The sequence below is a fragment of the Impatiens glandulifera genome, chromosome 7, assembly GCF_907164915.1.
Source record: "Impatiens glandulifera chromosome 7, dImpGla2.1, whole genome shotgun sequence".
NCBI lineage: Eukaryota > Viridiplantae > Streptophyta > Magnoliopsida > Ericales > Balsaminaceae > Impatiens > Impatiens glandulifera.
In genome coordinates this window covers 28,705,858-28,719,838 of record NC_061868.1, presented here as the reverse complement: position 1 = coordinate 28,719,838, position 13,981 = coordinate 28,705,858, and the positions used below count along the sequence as shown (strand labels likewise).

The 13,981-nt window shown below is 31.4% G+C and overlaps 1 protein-coding gene across 1 annotated transcript; it reads right to left on the bottom strand.

Annotated features, from left to right (window-relative positions):
- Window positions 1-6,151: 6,151 nt before the first annotated feature.
- LOC124944746 (zeta-carotene desaturase, chloroplastic/chromoplastic) lies at window positions 6,152-10,912 on the bottom strand. Its single transcript, XM_047485085.1, has 14 exons — window positions 10,610-10,912; window positions 10,094-10,218; window positions 9,795-9,929; window positions 9,618-9,690; window positions 9,424-9,497; window positions 9,023-9,127; window positions 8,685-8,929; window positions 8,453-8,540; window positions 8,332-8,374; window positions 8,089-8,245; window positions 7,827-7,955; window positions 7,554-7,626; window positions 6,746-6,910; window positions 6,152-6,558 (listed from the first exon to the last, which is right to left on the bottom strand). The coding sequence occupies exons 1-14, from the start codon at window positions 10,779-10,781 to the stop codon at window positions 6,391-6,393; spliced, it is 1,752 nt and encodes a 583-aa protein (XP_047341041.1). The 5' UTR covers window positions 10,782-10,912; the 3' UTR covers window positions 6,152-6,390.
- Between the last annotated feature and the right edge of the window lie 3,069 nt (window positions 10,913-13,981).

Here is a 13,981-nt window from a genome sequence, read left to right as displayed (position 1 = left end):
TAATTAGCCCAGCCCAGCCCAATTAATTATTATTTTCCCACTTGCGCTTGTCGCTTGCTTAATCACCACGCCATGCGTACACGTTTTATTTCCCCTATTCTGTTATTATATTATTTACTATATAATTAAATAATTTTTTCCATGAGGAGAGGAGAAGTATGATGGAGATCACATGAGAAGAGAAGAGAGGAGAGGAGAGGAGAGGAGAGGAGAGGAGAGGAGAGGAGAGGAGAGGAGAGGAGAGGAGAGGAGAGGAGAGGAGAGTAGATGAGAGTAGAGGAGAGTAGAGGAGAGTAGAGGAGAGGAGAGGAGAGGAGAGGAGAGGAGAGGAGAGGAGAGGAGAGGAGAGAAGAGAAGAGAAGAGAAGAGAAGAGAAGAGAAGAGAAGAGAAGAGAAGAGAAGAGAAGAGAAGAGAAGAGAAGAGAAGAGAAGAGAAGAGAAGAGAAGAGAAGAGAAGAGAATATCAAGACCTAATTTTGAACCTGAAAGCGTCAGATTCATGTATGTGTAGGGAGATTATCATTTACGGACACTAGATCATCCAAATGTAATAAAGTTGGAGGGTTTAGTTATTACGAGTCGATCAAGAATGTCCTCTTCTAGTTTATACTTGGTATTCGAATATATATATGGAGCATGATTTGGCTAGCTGGTCTTGCTGCCAGCCCAGACATCAGCAGGTTCACTGTTTTAAATTTTCAAGTTATTATTATCTTCACTTGTATTATATTATACAATATATATATACAATGCAAAATCATCAACGCTACACAGCGTAGATAATTCCGAAGTTTTTTTCTTAATGTTATTCAACGTAGTAGACGAACAAGCTTTCACCATTTCCGATCGATCGATCCTTCATTCCTTCCTTCCTATACGTAGAGAGTAGAGTAGAGTAGAGTAGAGTAGAGGAACTATATCTTTTTTCTTATTACCATTTATTTATTTGTATTTAAACTTAAATTAACCTAATCAACTAAACAACCCAATAACCTAATAATTAGCCCATCGCAGCCCAATTAATTATTATTTTCCCACTTGCGCTTGTCGCTTGCTTAATCACCATGCCACGCGTACACGTTTTATTTCCCCTATTCTGTTATTATATTATTTACTATATAATTTAAATATAATGTTTTCCATGAGGACTGAGGAGACGTATGATGGAGATCACTAGGAAGAGGAGGGAGAGGAGGGGAGAGGAGGGGAGAGGAGAGGAGGGGAGAGGACGGACGGGAGAGGAGAGGAGGGGAGAGGACGGACGGGAGAGGAGAGGAGGGGAGAGGAGGAGAGGAGGAGGAGAGGATGCGGCGAGGAGAGGAGAGGCAGAGGAGAGGAGAGGAGAGGTAGAGGAGAGGAGAGGAGCGGGAGAGGAGAGGGAGAGGAGAGGAGAGGAGAGAAGAGAAGAGAAGATCAAGAGAAGATTCAAGACCTAATTTTGAACCTGAAACGTCAGAATTCATGTATATGTAGGGAGATTCTCATTTTACGGACAACTGGATCATCCAATGTAATAAAGTTGAGGGTTTAGGGTTTAGGGTTTATGATTTAGTTATTACGAGTCGATCGAGAATGTCCTCTTCTAGTTTATACTTGGTATTCGAATATATATATGGAGCATGATTTGGCTAGCTGGTCTTGCTGCGAGCCCAGACATCAGCAGGTTCGCTGTTTTAAATTTTCAAGTTATTATTATCTTCACTTGTATTATATTATATAATATATATACAATGCAAAATTTGGTTTTCCTTATTGACTAACATGATTGACTGACTATTTCATGTCACAACAGGTGAAATGTTACCTGAAGCAGCTATTGTCTATCTGGACTTGAGCATTGTCACTGCCGTCGCGTGCTTCATCCAGACATTAAAGGATCAAATTTACTTATTATTATTGATGATGGTATTCTCCCGATTTTGGGTTGGCTTTTATTGTAGACCCCAACCACAACAACCCCATGACAAGTCGGCTAGTTACATTGTGGTATCGAGCTTCAGAGTTGCTAGCTTCTTGGAGCCATTGATTATGGATGGTGTAGGCATAGACAGACTTGTGGAGTGCTGATGGTTGTATTTTAGCTGGGAAACCTATTTATTATGCCTGGACATATAGAGGTAACTACAAATTCTATTTGTTGTTGGCTGCTTGCTTGAGTATTGTTTTCTTGTTTCTAAAATGTGAAATCCTTTTAATTCATCCCCAATTGGAAAAGCTACTTTTGTTTTTGTCAACATTTTACCTGCTCATTTGATGAGATTTTATTCTGAACTGATTATTCTAATCAAGGGTTATTGCTTAATTAATGATTAGGTAATTTTTTTTACTGTATCATTAATTTTATACGTCAATAACAAAAGGGTCTTTTTTTTTGTAACCTTTTCAAAAATGTGGATCTATGAAATGGAACGGTTGCATCCTTAAAATTAAAAAAAAAAGGAGTTAGACTGCGTTTAACTATTTCCCTTTAGACCACGTCTAAAGGAGTTAGACCGCGTCTAATTGCGTTTCCCTTTAGATCACGTCTAAGGGAGTTAGACGACGTCCGAATAGACAACCTTCTATATTTGCACAACGACAAATAACATAACTTAGTTTTATTCAAACCATATCATCAAAATTATATTGTGCATATTCTTTTACGTTAATTAATTATTTCTTTCTTAATTAATTTAACCCAACATAATATTAAAAATAAAATATACTAAATTAAATTATTAAAATAAAACATAAACTAATTTAAATATTATAATTAAATAAATATTACAATAAAACATATTACATCAAAATAAAATACATTATTCAACATTAAATATTAATTATCATGACACAAATTACATCTTCACATGTTTTAATATAATTTCTACCTGACCATTTATTTTTTTATGTCTTTGTTAGGTTCGAAAAATTTTAAAATAAAATTTAAAAGAGTAGAAGGTGAATAATTTTGAGCTTTATAATAAATAATTGCACATTTTTTTTATCGTATGAACCAACTAAACAATGTCGGAAAATCTTTACCGAATATTTTGAACGGTAATTAAAATCATTCTTATTCAATGGTTTATAAGTAATGTTAGAAAAAGTTATATCAAATGATAATTAATTATATATATATATATATATATATATAATTAAAACAAAAAGAAATTCATACAAATTATTATATTATAATGTAAAAAAGTCTAAAGAAAAATCAAATCTAATAACTCTTTACTGAAAATATGAAAAATAATCAAATTCGATAATTGTCTCTTTTTTTTCGTATTAAGATTCATCTTAATTTGTAGGTGTGTGGATAATTTTTTTTATCATAACTAATTAATAACCATTTATAATCTTCTTATATTTATTCTCTTCTCGAATCTAATAAAATAGACGAGGAATTAGATTGATAAAAAATTAATTTTAAATATTAAATTTTAAATGATTAATTTTTTCATTTTTAGAGTTATCACTTGATTTTAAAAATCAAGAAAATATTTTACAATATATACATATAATTTCAGAGATTTTTTTCAAGTTTCATATTTGATAACACTCGAGAAGAGGTTATCGCGCTACATCTTTTAAAAACGGTTTATATTTCACAAAATTTTGGCTTTTAAAGAAAATTAGATTATTTTGTTTTATTTATTTAATTTTTAGAAATATATTTAGATTTGTCATTTTAATTTTAAAATAGTAATCGGTAATGTGAAAGATAATAGTGAATGAGGTAATTAATAATTGTGTTGAAAAAGTTTATACATCAAAATGCACTTAAACATTAGACCGGATCTTCTGTGACCAAAAGTCTTATGTACAGATAATCAAACTCTTATGTGCATCTCTTCTAACCATTCAGAATTTGAGTTTGGTGTGCTAAAAAATATATTTAAAAATAAATCCAAAAAAAATAAAGATTGGCCTTTCTAACTCAAATCCAAATGTTTTTCAAACCTCTCTATTCATGTTAAGCATACATTACCTCTCATGAGAGTCTAGTCAATCTCTCAATAATAATAATTATAATATTATTTTTATACATAATAATATTAATTATTATTTTTATTTAACAATAATAACATAATATTTTACTTAGAGAGAAATCGTAGAACTTTCAACCATCTCAAACGACCAATGTGAATTCTTCACACTGCTATCATCTTAATTAACATTATATGAGGTCCGAAGTGGGAAGCGACAAATTCAGTCGGAGAGTTCATTGCCCTTTTAGAAGATCTCTGCAAGTAATTTTTGTATTATTTGTGTGTGTTTTTCACAAATGTTATGATTTTGTTGTTATGCTTAAACAACTATCCATTTTATAATAAAATTGCATTGACCATTTAAAAAAAAATAACATAATATTTTGTATAAAAAATATACGATTACTATGTTAATAATTTTCAAATAACAATAAAAAATAAAATAAATATTATTATTTAAAATTATTAATTTAAAATTATTAATTATAGTAATTGTATATTTTTTTATATAAAATATTATATTATTATTATTAAATAAAAATAATTATTAATATTATTGTTTATGAATATTAAATAATTATTTAGAATAAATAAATTTAAAATAATCAAAATTAAGATCCAATTCAAAACAAATAATTATTGTGGTAATTAATTTCAATTAAATTAAAATTAAGATAATGTCAAAATAAATAATTTGAGATAAGATAATGTCAAAATAAATAATTTGAGATAAATGTTGTATTCATTTTATCCAAAATTAATTAAAGAATAATAATAGAGAGAGTGACGTTGAGGACAAAGACCCCACACGACTGACTGTGGAAAAAATAAGTCACATTTAATAATAAAAATAAAATTATCATGAAATAAGTTAAAGAGATAAATTATATAGGTAAAAAGTTAGAGAGAAAACTTAGAGAGATAAAGTAATGTTCGGAAGCATTTTGTCTAAAACATGATCATGTTTGGGAGCATTTTGTCTAAAATATGGCCATGTTCGGGAGTATTCTGTCCTGAACATAGCTATGTTCGGGAGCATTTTATCCAGAATAAGACCATGTTCGGGAGCATTCTGTCCAGAACATGACCATGTTCGAGAGTATTCTGTCTTGAACATAACCATGTTCAGGATCATCCTATCCAGAATAAGGTCATGTTCAGGAGCATTCTGTTTAAAATATGCCATGTTCAGGAGCATTCCGTCCCGAATATAGTTTTCTCACTCTAACTTTCTTTTTATAACTTTTACATGATAATTGTTTTTTTTATAGTGTGACTTAGGTCGCTGTACCTACCCAAATTAATAAAACCCTAAAAATTTATAAAAATAAATATTTATGTCTATTTAAATAGTTTGTAGATTAAAAATAAAGGCAAAAGAAATGAAGAAAAATCAATTTCTAACCATTGAAGCTTAAATGCTGGAAAAGGATCAGTCGAAAATAAAAGAATCGAATGTAGCGGACCATTCGACCATCGGATGAGCGCATAGGATCCAATAGACCACAGAAGATCGTGTCGCTCGCTACAACAAAAGTTAAGCACTTTCGTGCAACACTGGATCAACTAACGCGCGTTTCAACATTGTTAGCCCGAACGCAGACGGAACACCCAAATGCCAACAGAGGAAGACGAAACGCTCTGCCCAGACGCGCGTTCACATTTTGGCTCGAAACAACGATGTTTCAACTCAAGCTTGTCTTCTTCCTCACGACGAACATGATTAACTTCGGTCAAAACTTTTGATTTTTCAAAAGTGGAATTCGATCAATACTCAACCAAATTCGATGATTCAAAAGTTGAAATGATTACTCTAACATGATGATTATTTCGCCTACGATCATAGGCACAATAATGTCCTAAATGGATGAGAACAACAAAATATAAATAAAAGTCAATAATGACCTTTTGTCTCGAATTTGATCCACTTGATCATCCAACCGACCTTGGTTAACTATAACCCTCCGCAAAACGAAACCAAAGATCGGAATCTCAAGCCTCTACTTACAGTCATAAGGTTATTTTTATGATTGTAACGATTTTAATGTGAGTAATAAAAAAACAAAGGTAATAAAATTTGAACATCTACTAAATCAGCCTATTATAAAAAAAAAAAAAAAAAAAAAAAAAAAAAAAAAAAAACTAATGATTTAACAAAAATTAAATAAAAACACTCCTAATGATAATAGTAAAATACCTTTGTAAAATGAGTGCTTATTTGAAGAATCCAATTTCCACATTATTGTCTGTCATGCAGAACAATGGAGTTCTGTTTATGTTTATGAAACCAAATACTAGAAAGGAGACTTCAACAGAGTAACTAAAAGAGGTGACAACTAATAGAATACTCTCTATGCCATCCGTCTTCTACATCTGATCTCAGATCAATTCCGATGAACACACATAAATTTGTATGTTGTTAGACGAGAGTCAACTCGTCAGCCACATTAGTAGTTCCGTTTTGTTGTTTGGCTTCATCTATTGCAAGCTTCTTCCTAAGGGCTAGTAATCCCTCCCCTGAATCACATATGTATGCAGAAGCCTGTCTTCCTGACAAAGTTGCACCTTCCATACTGTCTATGTAATCCTGTCAGAATCAAATTAAACTAATTTAGAGAGATTCAACATCTTATATCTTTTGGTGAACATGAATGAGTTACTACAAGGGTGGGTACATGTGATAAAAAAAACCCTAACAATGTCTGTTGATTTCATTTTAAGATAGCATTGCAACTCAAAATGTCTTACAGACCTACTGAAAACACAATTTCTACCTGCTTAGTGTACGATCCAGCAAGGAAGAAGTTCTGCACAGGTGTCTTTTGATCAGGTCTAAATGGGTCTTTACCAGGTGCCTCACGATATAGAGACTGTCCAATCTTTACAACAGATGACCAGGTAACTTCCAAACCTTGGGAGGAAGGGAATAAAAGCAGAACCTGACACACAATAGATTATTTGATTTAAATGTACAATGGATGCACACATGACAAACTAAAGATCAACATATATATCGTCAGAAAACGAATATACTTTTGTAAGAAGAACCAAAATGAATCTTTATGCATATTTAACCAGCATTACTCAACAGACAATTGTCATACATATTGTACTTGAAACATTTCCTCCATAGAAACTTCTTACTCGAAGAAGAGAAATATAATAATTGAAAAAATTGGTATTTTACCCAGTGAACTTTCTTCTACAGCCTTTGACTGCTTGTAATGGAGACAATATATGTAAAGAGAGATCTATGATCTTCATTACTGACAGTTAAAACAACTACGAATAATATAGATAGAGCTAAATAAGATAATGTAAAATGAAAAGAAAACATATAGTCTTTGACTTCCTTCTATCCTTATTTTCACTTCCTTGATTCTACAATTCTACTATAATCCAAAACATTAAGACTCTCCTTTCAAGTTGGAGCAAATTTGAATTTATGATGGTTTCTCCAATTTTGTTTGTTTGTTAATAATTTATTGAAATGTCTTCATTCAAAACCAAAGAATAGCCATTTGTGAACATAAATCTGTATACATGTAAATCTATAACAAATTCCCCTCAGAAGATGATTACCTGTTTCGTAACCCTCTTTACGATCTCATCATTTAGTAAAGGCATGTAGGGGTCACCAGGCGTGAGCACACATCTAGAAATTGCAAGAACAGGAGGAATAGACGAGTTACATAAAAATATGAGGTCACAATATCAAAACAAAATAAACTTAATGACAGCAAAAAACAGATAAATAACTATGTATAGATAATACACACTTAGAAAACAAAAGTAATCATGAGAAAAAAATATTTTTATTGAAAAGTAAAAGTAAATAATTAGAATTATCCTCACTGGAGTAAAGATCCTTGTCCTTCGATATAGTAGTCCTCAGGCGACGTCAGTGCTAGGTCCGCAAAACAAGAGAAATCTGCATCTGGTGTATAAAGAAGATTGTCTAGTCCTGCAGCTTGCCTCAGTTGCCTATATATTACAACATATGGGAAAAGAATATATGAGTTAAAGTCATTAAAACTAGTCCTTGTATTTCAGTTCAGCTATCTGCATATGATAAATCAACTACTTTAAATAAAAACTTGGTATATGAGAGGATCACCTTGATCGTTCTAAGTCCTGTAACTCAGTAACCCACCCATTATATCTCAGCTGTACCGTGACAACAGGAACTCCATCTAGTTTGTAAATGTTATCAAACAATTCCCACTCCCTCCAACTGGGTGGAACTAATCTCTTTATTCCAGGAACATCACATGCTGTCATAAATCAGAACATTTTTTTTCATTGTAAGTGCATACAACTAAGAAAAGAAAGTCACGCTAAAGATGAACTAGCTAGAAACCTGCAATATAAACATCAGCCTTCACAATTTTCTTTTGTGTTGCCTGTAGAAAATTAAGAGTAAATTCAGCAGAGACAATGAGCATTTATTTCTCACAAAAGAAGGGTGAGTCGTGATATACTTTAGACATGGCTAGTCCTGTCACATATGTTTCTCCATCATGAAATTTATCATACAGGATTTCTCTGCATCCCCACCTAAGATGGAACCTGCAAATTCAAATATGATTTCACGGTTAGAACTTAGAAGTCAACTTATTTTTTCTCTTCTTCTTGGCTGAGACTACTGTATCTTGCACAGCCACAAATCACTTAGTAACATCCTCTGATTCACATAAAGATCTACACACATACCTTCCTCCTTTGTCAATAATATACTTCCTGATAGGACCACTTAAATAGACATCAGGAGAGCCTTTGAGCATGCGTAATAGAGAAGCCTCGGTTTTGGTGGCAAACAATGCAAATATAGTAAGCATGCAACGAGCGCTCATATTATCGCAGTCAATAAACCCAAGAGCATAGGCAACTGGATCCCACATCCTCTGGATACTGGCACGTGTACCTCCTTTTGACATAAACCAGTCAGAGAAGCTAATCTGCATTGCAAGTACAGAATTGGGAAATGGGTGATTAAAATTATAAAGGATGATGATGCTAGTAGAAAACAAGCATTCTAATTAAACTCTCACACTATCTAGATCTCGTATGTCCTTCATTGCTCCATCTGGATCAACAAGAGCTCGAACAACTGGACTCAAGGCAAGAGCTAAAGCATTTCTTGCTTTATCATAGGGCTGCAGTATGAATAAGTATATGTAAAGCAGAAAGAAAGAAAAAAGACAATGAACTAAGAGTTTGTTATCTCATTTTTATTCTTTTGTTCATAACAATTCGATGTTACCAAGAACGACAAGAGAAAGTATATCAAATATGGAATTTGTGTTGGTTGATTTCTTTACAGTTGTACACACACCTCCCTTGTTAATTTAAGGAATGAGGGGGTGATTTATGCAATCAAAGAAAATCACTTGATTTTCATATCAGATTGCAATATATTTGATTACTTGAATATTCTACACAAAAATATTACCTTCAGCTGCTTTGTAGTCAAGAATGCTTGAATCCCATGCAGTGGTGCTCCAATTGGAAAACGGAAGTCGAGTTCTATAGCAATAATCAGACCATGCAATTAGGATCTTTACTGAAATATAAGTCTTCAATCTATAAATGATCTTTTTGACAGAAGACATGAAAGTGTGAGTGAGCTAATATTATCTTTCATACCACCAATTTCACTCCCTTTGTTGATAAAAGTGTGAGTATGATCCTTCACAAGCAAGTTCTTGTCTGCACCAACCTACATCGTCAATCCATAGAACATTGTAACTGTTTATAGTGATAAAAGTACAACTGAAATAATACTTATAAAGTTGATCTCTGTGATACATTATTGATCTTTACCTTTTTCATCAATCGGAACAAATTATTATAACAACCAAAGAAAACATGCAATCCCATTTCAATGTGGTTTCCTCGCTTATCCACAAAGGACCCAACTTTCCCACCAATGAATTGTCTTGATTCATATATGTCTACCTGAAAAATCATATACATGTAAGCTAAAAATGTTCTTCCATTTGAATTAGGCTAATTGGCAGAGAAATGATATGCATATACATATATATATACATACACCCTAAAAATCCAACAAATTAACACAAGGAATGCATCATGGGAACCAAAGCGGTAAGCATGTATACCTCGTGACCTTGATCCAAAAGCTCCACTGCAGTGGACATACCAGCAAGTCCAGCTCCTATAATGGCCACCTTCAGCTTTGGTCCTCGATAGTGTTCTGGTTCTGGAGGAAACAACCCTTTTGGAGCTGATAAAAAAATGATTTTAGTGAACATCAAATAAATTGATTTTAAACCGGGAAAGCATAGTTTTTTAGGATCAACCAATTCAGCCACTAGAGAAAAGGGAACCAAACATCTGCTGATTATAATGTTTAGCTAAAACCTTCTATCAGTTCTAAGTAATCAAAAACCATATTAGAAAACTATTTACTGCTAAACAGAACATGAGAACCACATAACCAAACCTTCTCCTATAAATCCAGTGAAAGCTAGAAAAATAATGATGAGTTATGTATTACGAATAATTCAATTTCTAAAGGAAAGTTATGGAATTTCTCCTAGGAACACAAACAACCCATCAAATAAAACTCCAAAATTAAATACCCAAATCACATTACAAGAGAATTGAAGAACAACCATTTACACTCATGTCCGAAACTTTAGTATCCAAAGCACACCGAACATTATATTTTCGATTCTTCAATTGGGTTACCATCCATCGACCGGAGAGTGAAAAAGAAGCAGTATTTTTCCGATGACTACTTCCGGAGGTTGCTGAAGTTGCCGGAAAATAAAGAGAAGAGGCCATCAGGCCTGGGAAGAATTGAGAATTATGAACCGGGCTTACACCTTAACTCAAGATTAGCAACAAATCCAGCAGGGTCCCCAGAAGGAGAGAGGAAAGGAAAGATGATGAGTGGGGAGAGTATCAAAATTGGAGGAGATACCGAGTTTGATAAATTTGTCCAAAAGCCATAATAATGTCAATTTGATTTAAATAACTTAACTATTTTTTTATTATTACCTTTTTTATCTTTTTATAAAAAGATAAATATTATCTCTATCTCTTCACTTTTTTTTAAAAAATAATTCTCACTAATCCTTTCAAATAAAAAAAAAATAAAAAAAAATAAAAGTAGATTTATGTTCTACTTATTAAATAAAAAAAAACATTGTCAAACAACTTATTTCTTTATTCTTTTTGTTAATTATTATTATTTAAGTATTCAATCAATTTCTCAATTCTCTTTTCACCAATGAATTATTTATTATTGTCACCTACCTTTTCAATTTCAATGATATTTATAGTATTTGGTAAGTGATTTGATATTTATATCATTCATTTGTATTGGATGCTTTCTTAAATTTTTATCTATTAATTTTTAGCATTATTTTTTATTTATCTAGTAAATAGTTCTTTGAATTATTATTTTTTTATTATATAAATGCCTTTTTACAAATATTTTTTTTTCTAATTTATATGAGTTTATTAATATATGTACAATGTGAGTTATCATTTATTAGAATTTTTAATTTTTTAGTGCATAATGGCCCTTAAAATATTTTACTCTCCCAATATCACTATATTAGTTTGTTAAAAAATTTAAACAGATTATATAATTATTAATTTTTTATTATTTATTTATATTTTAAATTTTTATTTAATTATTTTCATTTTATAAATATTATTTGTAATTTGTTTTTATAAGTATAACTTATTAATTAATAATAATTAACTTAGTAAATAAAAATAAATAATATGAGTGTAATTGGAATTAAAGTATTATAAATTTATAAAAAATAAATAAGTTATTTTTCTCTTTATATTTTAGGGAATCATGTGGCAAGGACGATTGAGGAGTGTACCAAACTTGTTTGATTTTGGCTGTACATTGTATAATAATAATTTAAATAATTTGTAAGGAGTTGGTTATTTAGATATTTATAATAAGGAGATAAAATTATTGTCTTTTTTTTCTCTCTAAAAAAAAAAGTTTTTGAAAAGTTAAACAAACATTTTTTTTTCCTTTAGATTTTTTTTTTTTTATCATGGGAGGAGGGTGCTATATTTTTTTTTCCACCACTCAAATTTAAGTTGATGTTATATTTTGTTTGATGCGACATCTTATTTAGTTGGATTAAATTTTTTATCCTTGATTTTTTTGATTCGAATAATTCTCTCAATCTTTGGTAGATCATTTGTTGCTCATATCCTCCGATTATGTTGGTGATGTTTTCTCGAGTATGTGTTCGTCTCCTTTTTAGCAACAAATGAGATAAAATTACCAAATTTGGAGTTATTTTTCATTTTTTCAATAAAGAGTCACTAAATAAGATCTTTCAATTGGAGGCTCTCTTGCAAATATATTCTCATTATTTCTACGAGTTTCTCACTTTTTTTTGATCACATCCAGATATATAAATGGTCAGATATCATTTGGCATGACATTTTTTAGCATTGCTTACCAACCATCAATCAATGACAAAATTCAATGTCACTCATAATATTTTGTAGAGATTCTTTCAACACAATAAAACCAGCCAATGATCGAGAGTCCTTAGCACCTCGACCGATAAAAACGAACCCCAAACCTAGGACTCCGGTCTTATTTGGTTCCACTTTTGAAAATCCAAAATTATTTTTTATAATTATGGGACTCCAAATCATTTTCTAAAAATCCCGAAAAATTAGAAAATATATTTTAAATATTTTTGGGATATTTCCGCAAAATTATTTCAACAAAGGCTCGTTTGATGTTTATTTATAAATAATAATGCTTTTAAAAATGACTGATATTTTCAAGTATTTTCACCCTAGTTATCATCCGCAACAGGTACCAGCATTTTAAATATTGTTGCTTAAATATTTTAAATAATGCTAAAATTTAGAAGCATGACTAGGACCGAAAAAATAATTGGTTAAACTCAAACATTATACAATCAATTTTCAAAAAGTCAACTTTATAAGTAGAGACCATTTTTAAAACGGGTATGGAGAATGAAGCGTGAAAGCAGGCCCGGACCTACTGTGTAATAAGTGAGGCAATTGGCTCATGCCCAAATATTTTTGGGGCACCAAAATCTTCAAAAAAAAATTATAATGATATGTTCATGGACTTATTTTTAAAAAGTCCATAAATAATAATTGATAACCTATCAATGATAAGCTCTAACTTAATTTGTATCCAAAAAAATAAAAATAAAAAACACTATCTTACTTGGAGAAAAAAATCGCATGATTCTCATTTATCAACAAAATCAAGGAAAAAGAAAAAAAAATAAGAACAAGCATTCTGGAAAAAGAAAAGGAAACACTTCTTCCAAACCCCAAGCCCGTCGTCGATCCTCCAGCTTGCCAGAATCGGAGCAGAAAACTCGATCGTTTCCTTCCCCGAGCTCTTGGGCCTTTTAGAGTTCTTCCTCCAATTTTGGTGAGATTTTGGTTTGATTTACTTGATTATTTTTGGTTGTTGAGGACTTGTCTGGTGGAATGGTGGATTCACAATCTGTATCTTGCATTATTGCATAGCGGAAGTGCAACATTGTGATTAATCGTAGATTCATAGAATGTTGGTTAATCTATAAATTTTTAATGTAGATTAACATTTAGAGTTTTATCAAGCATGCCTCTTATGAGAAAACAATTGTCTGGGGCAGAAAAAAGAAAGAAAAAACAAAAGGAAGATATTTTAATTCAAAGCCAAGTAGGAAGCCTTAATAAGTATTTCACAAGCGATCAAATAGTAGAGCAAGTGAACCAGAATGACATCGATGATAAGTTGAATGATCGTGAACATGGTGAATTGAATGAACTTCGCAATGAAGACCTAAAACAGTCTGAAAATGAGAACGATGTAAGTATGCCTAAAAGTGACACTAATGGAGATATAAATCAAAAGATTTTGTTTCCTTTAAATTTTGATGATCTAGGAAATTAGGACAAAATGCAAAATATTATAGACTTTTTTTTTTAAAGAGGTCCTAAAAGATATGATGATATTTTATTTT

Coding starts and splice junctions, on each gene's coding strand:
- LOC124944746 (XM_047485085.1), bottom strand. CDS start 10,781: ATGGCCTCTTCTCTTTATTTTCCGGCAACTTCAGCAACCTCCGGAAGT. Junction 6,911..7,553: donor TAAAGAGGGTTACGAAACAG/GTAATCATCTTC, acceptor ATTGTGTGTCAG/GTTCTGCTTTTATTCCCTTC. Junction 6,559..6,745: donor CTGGATCGTACACTAAGCAG/GTAGAAATTGTG, acceptor TGATTCTGACAG/GATTACATAGACAGTATGGA.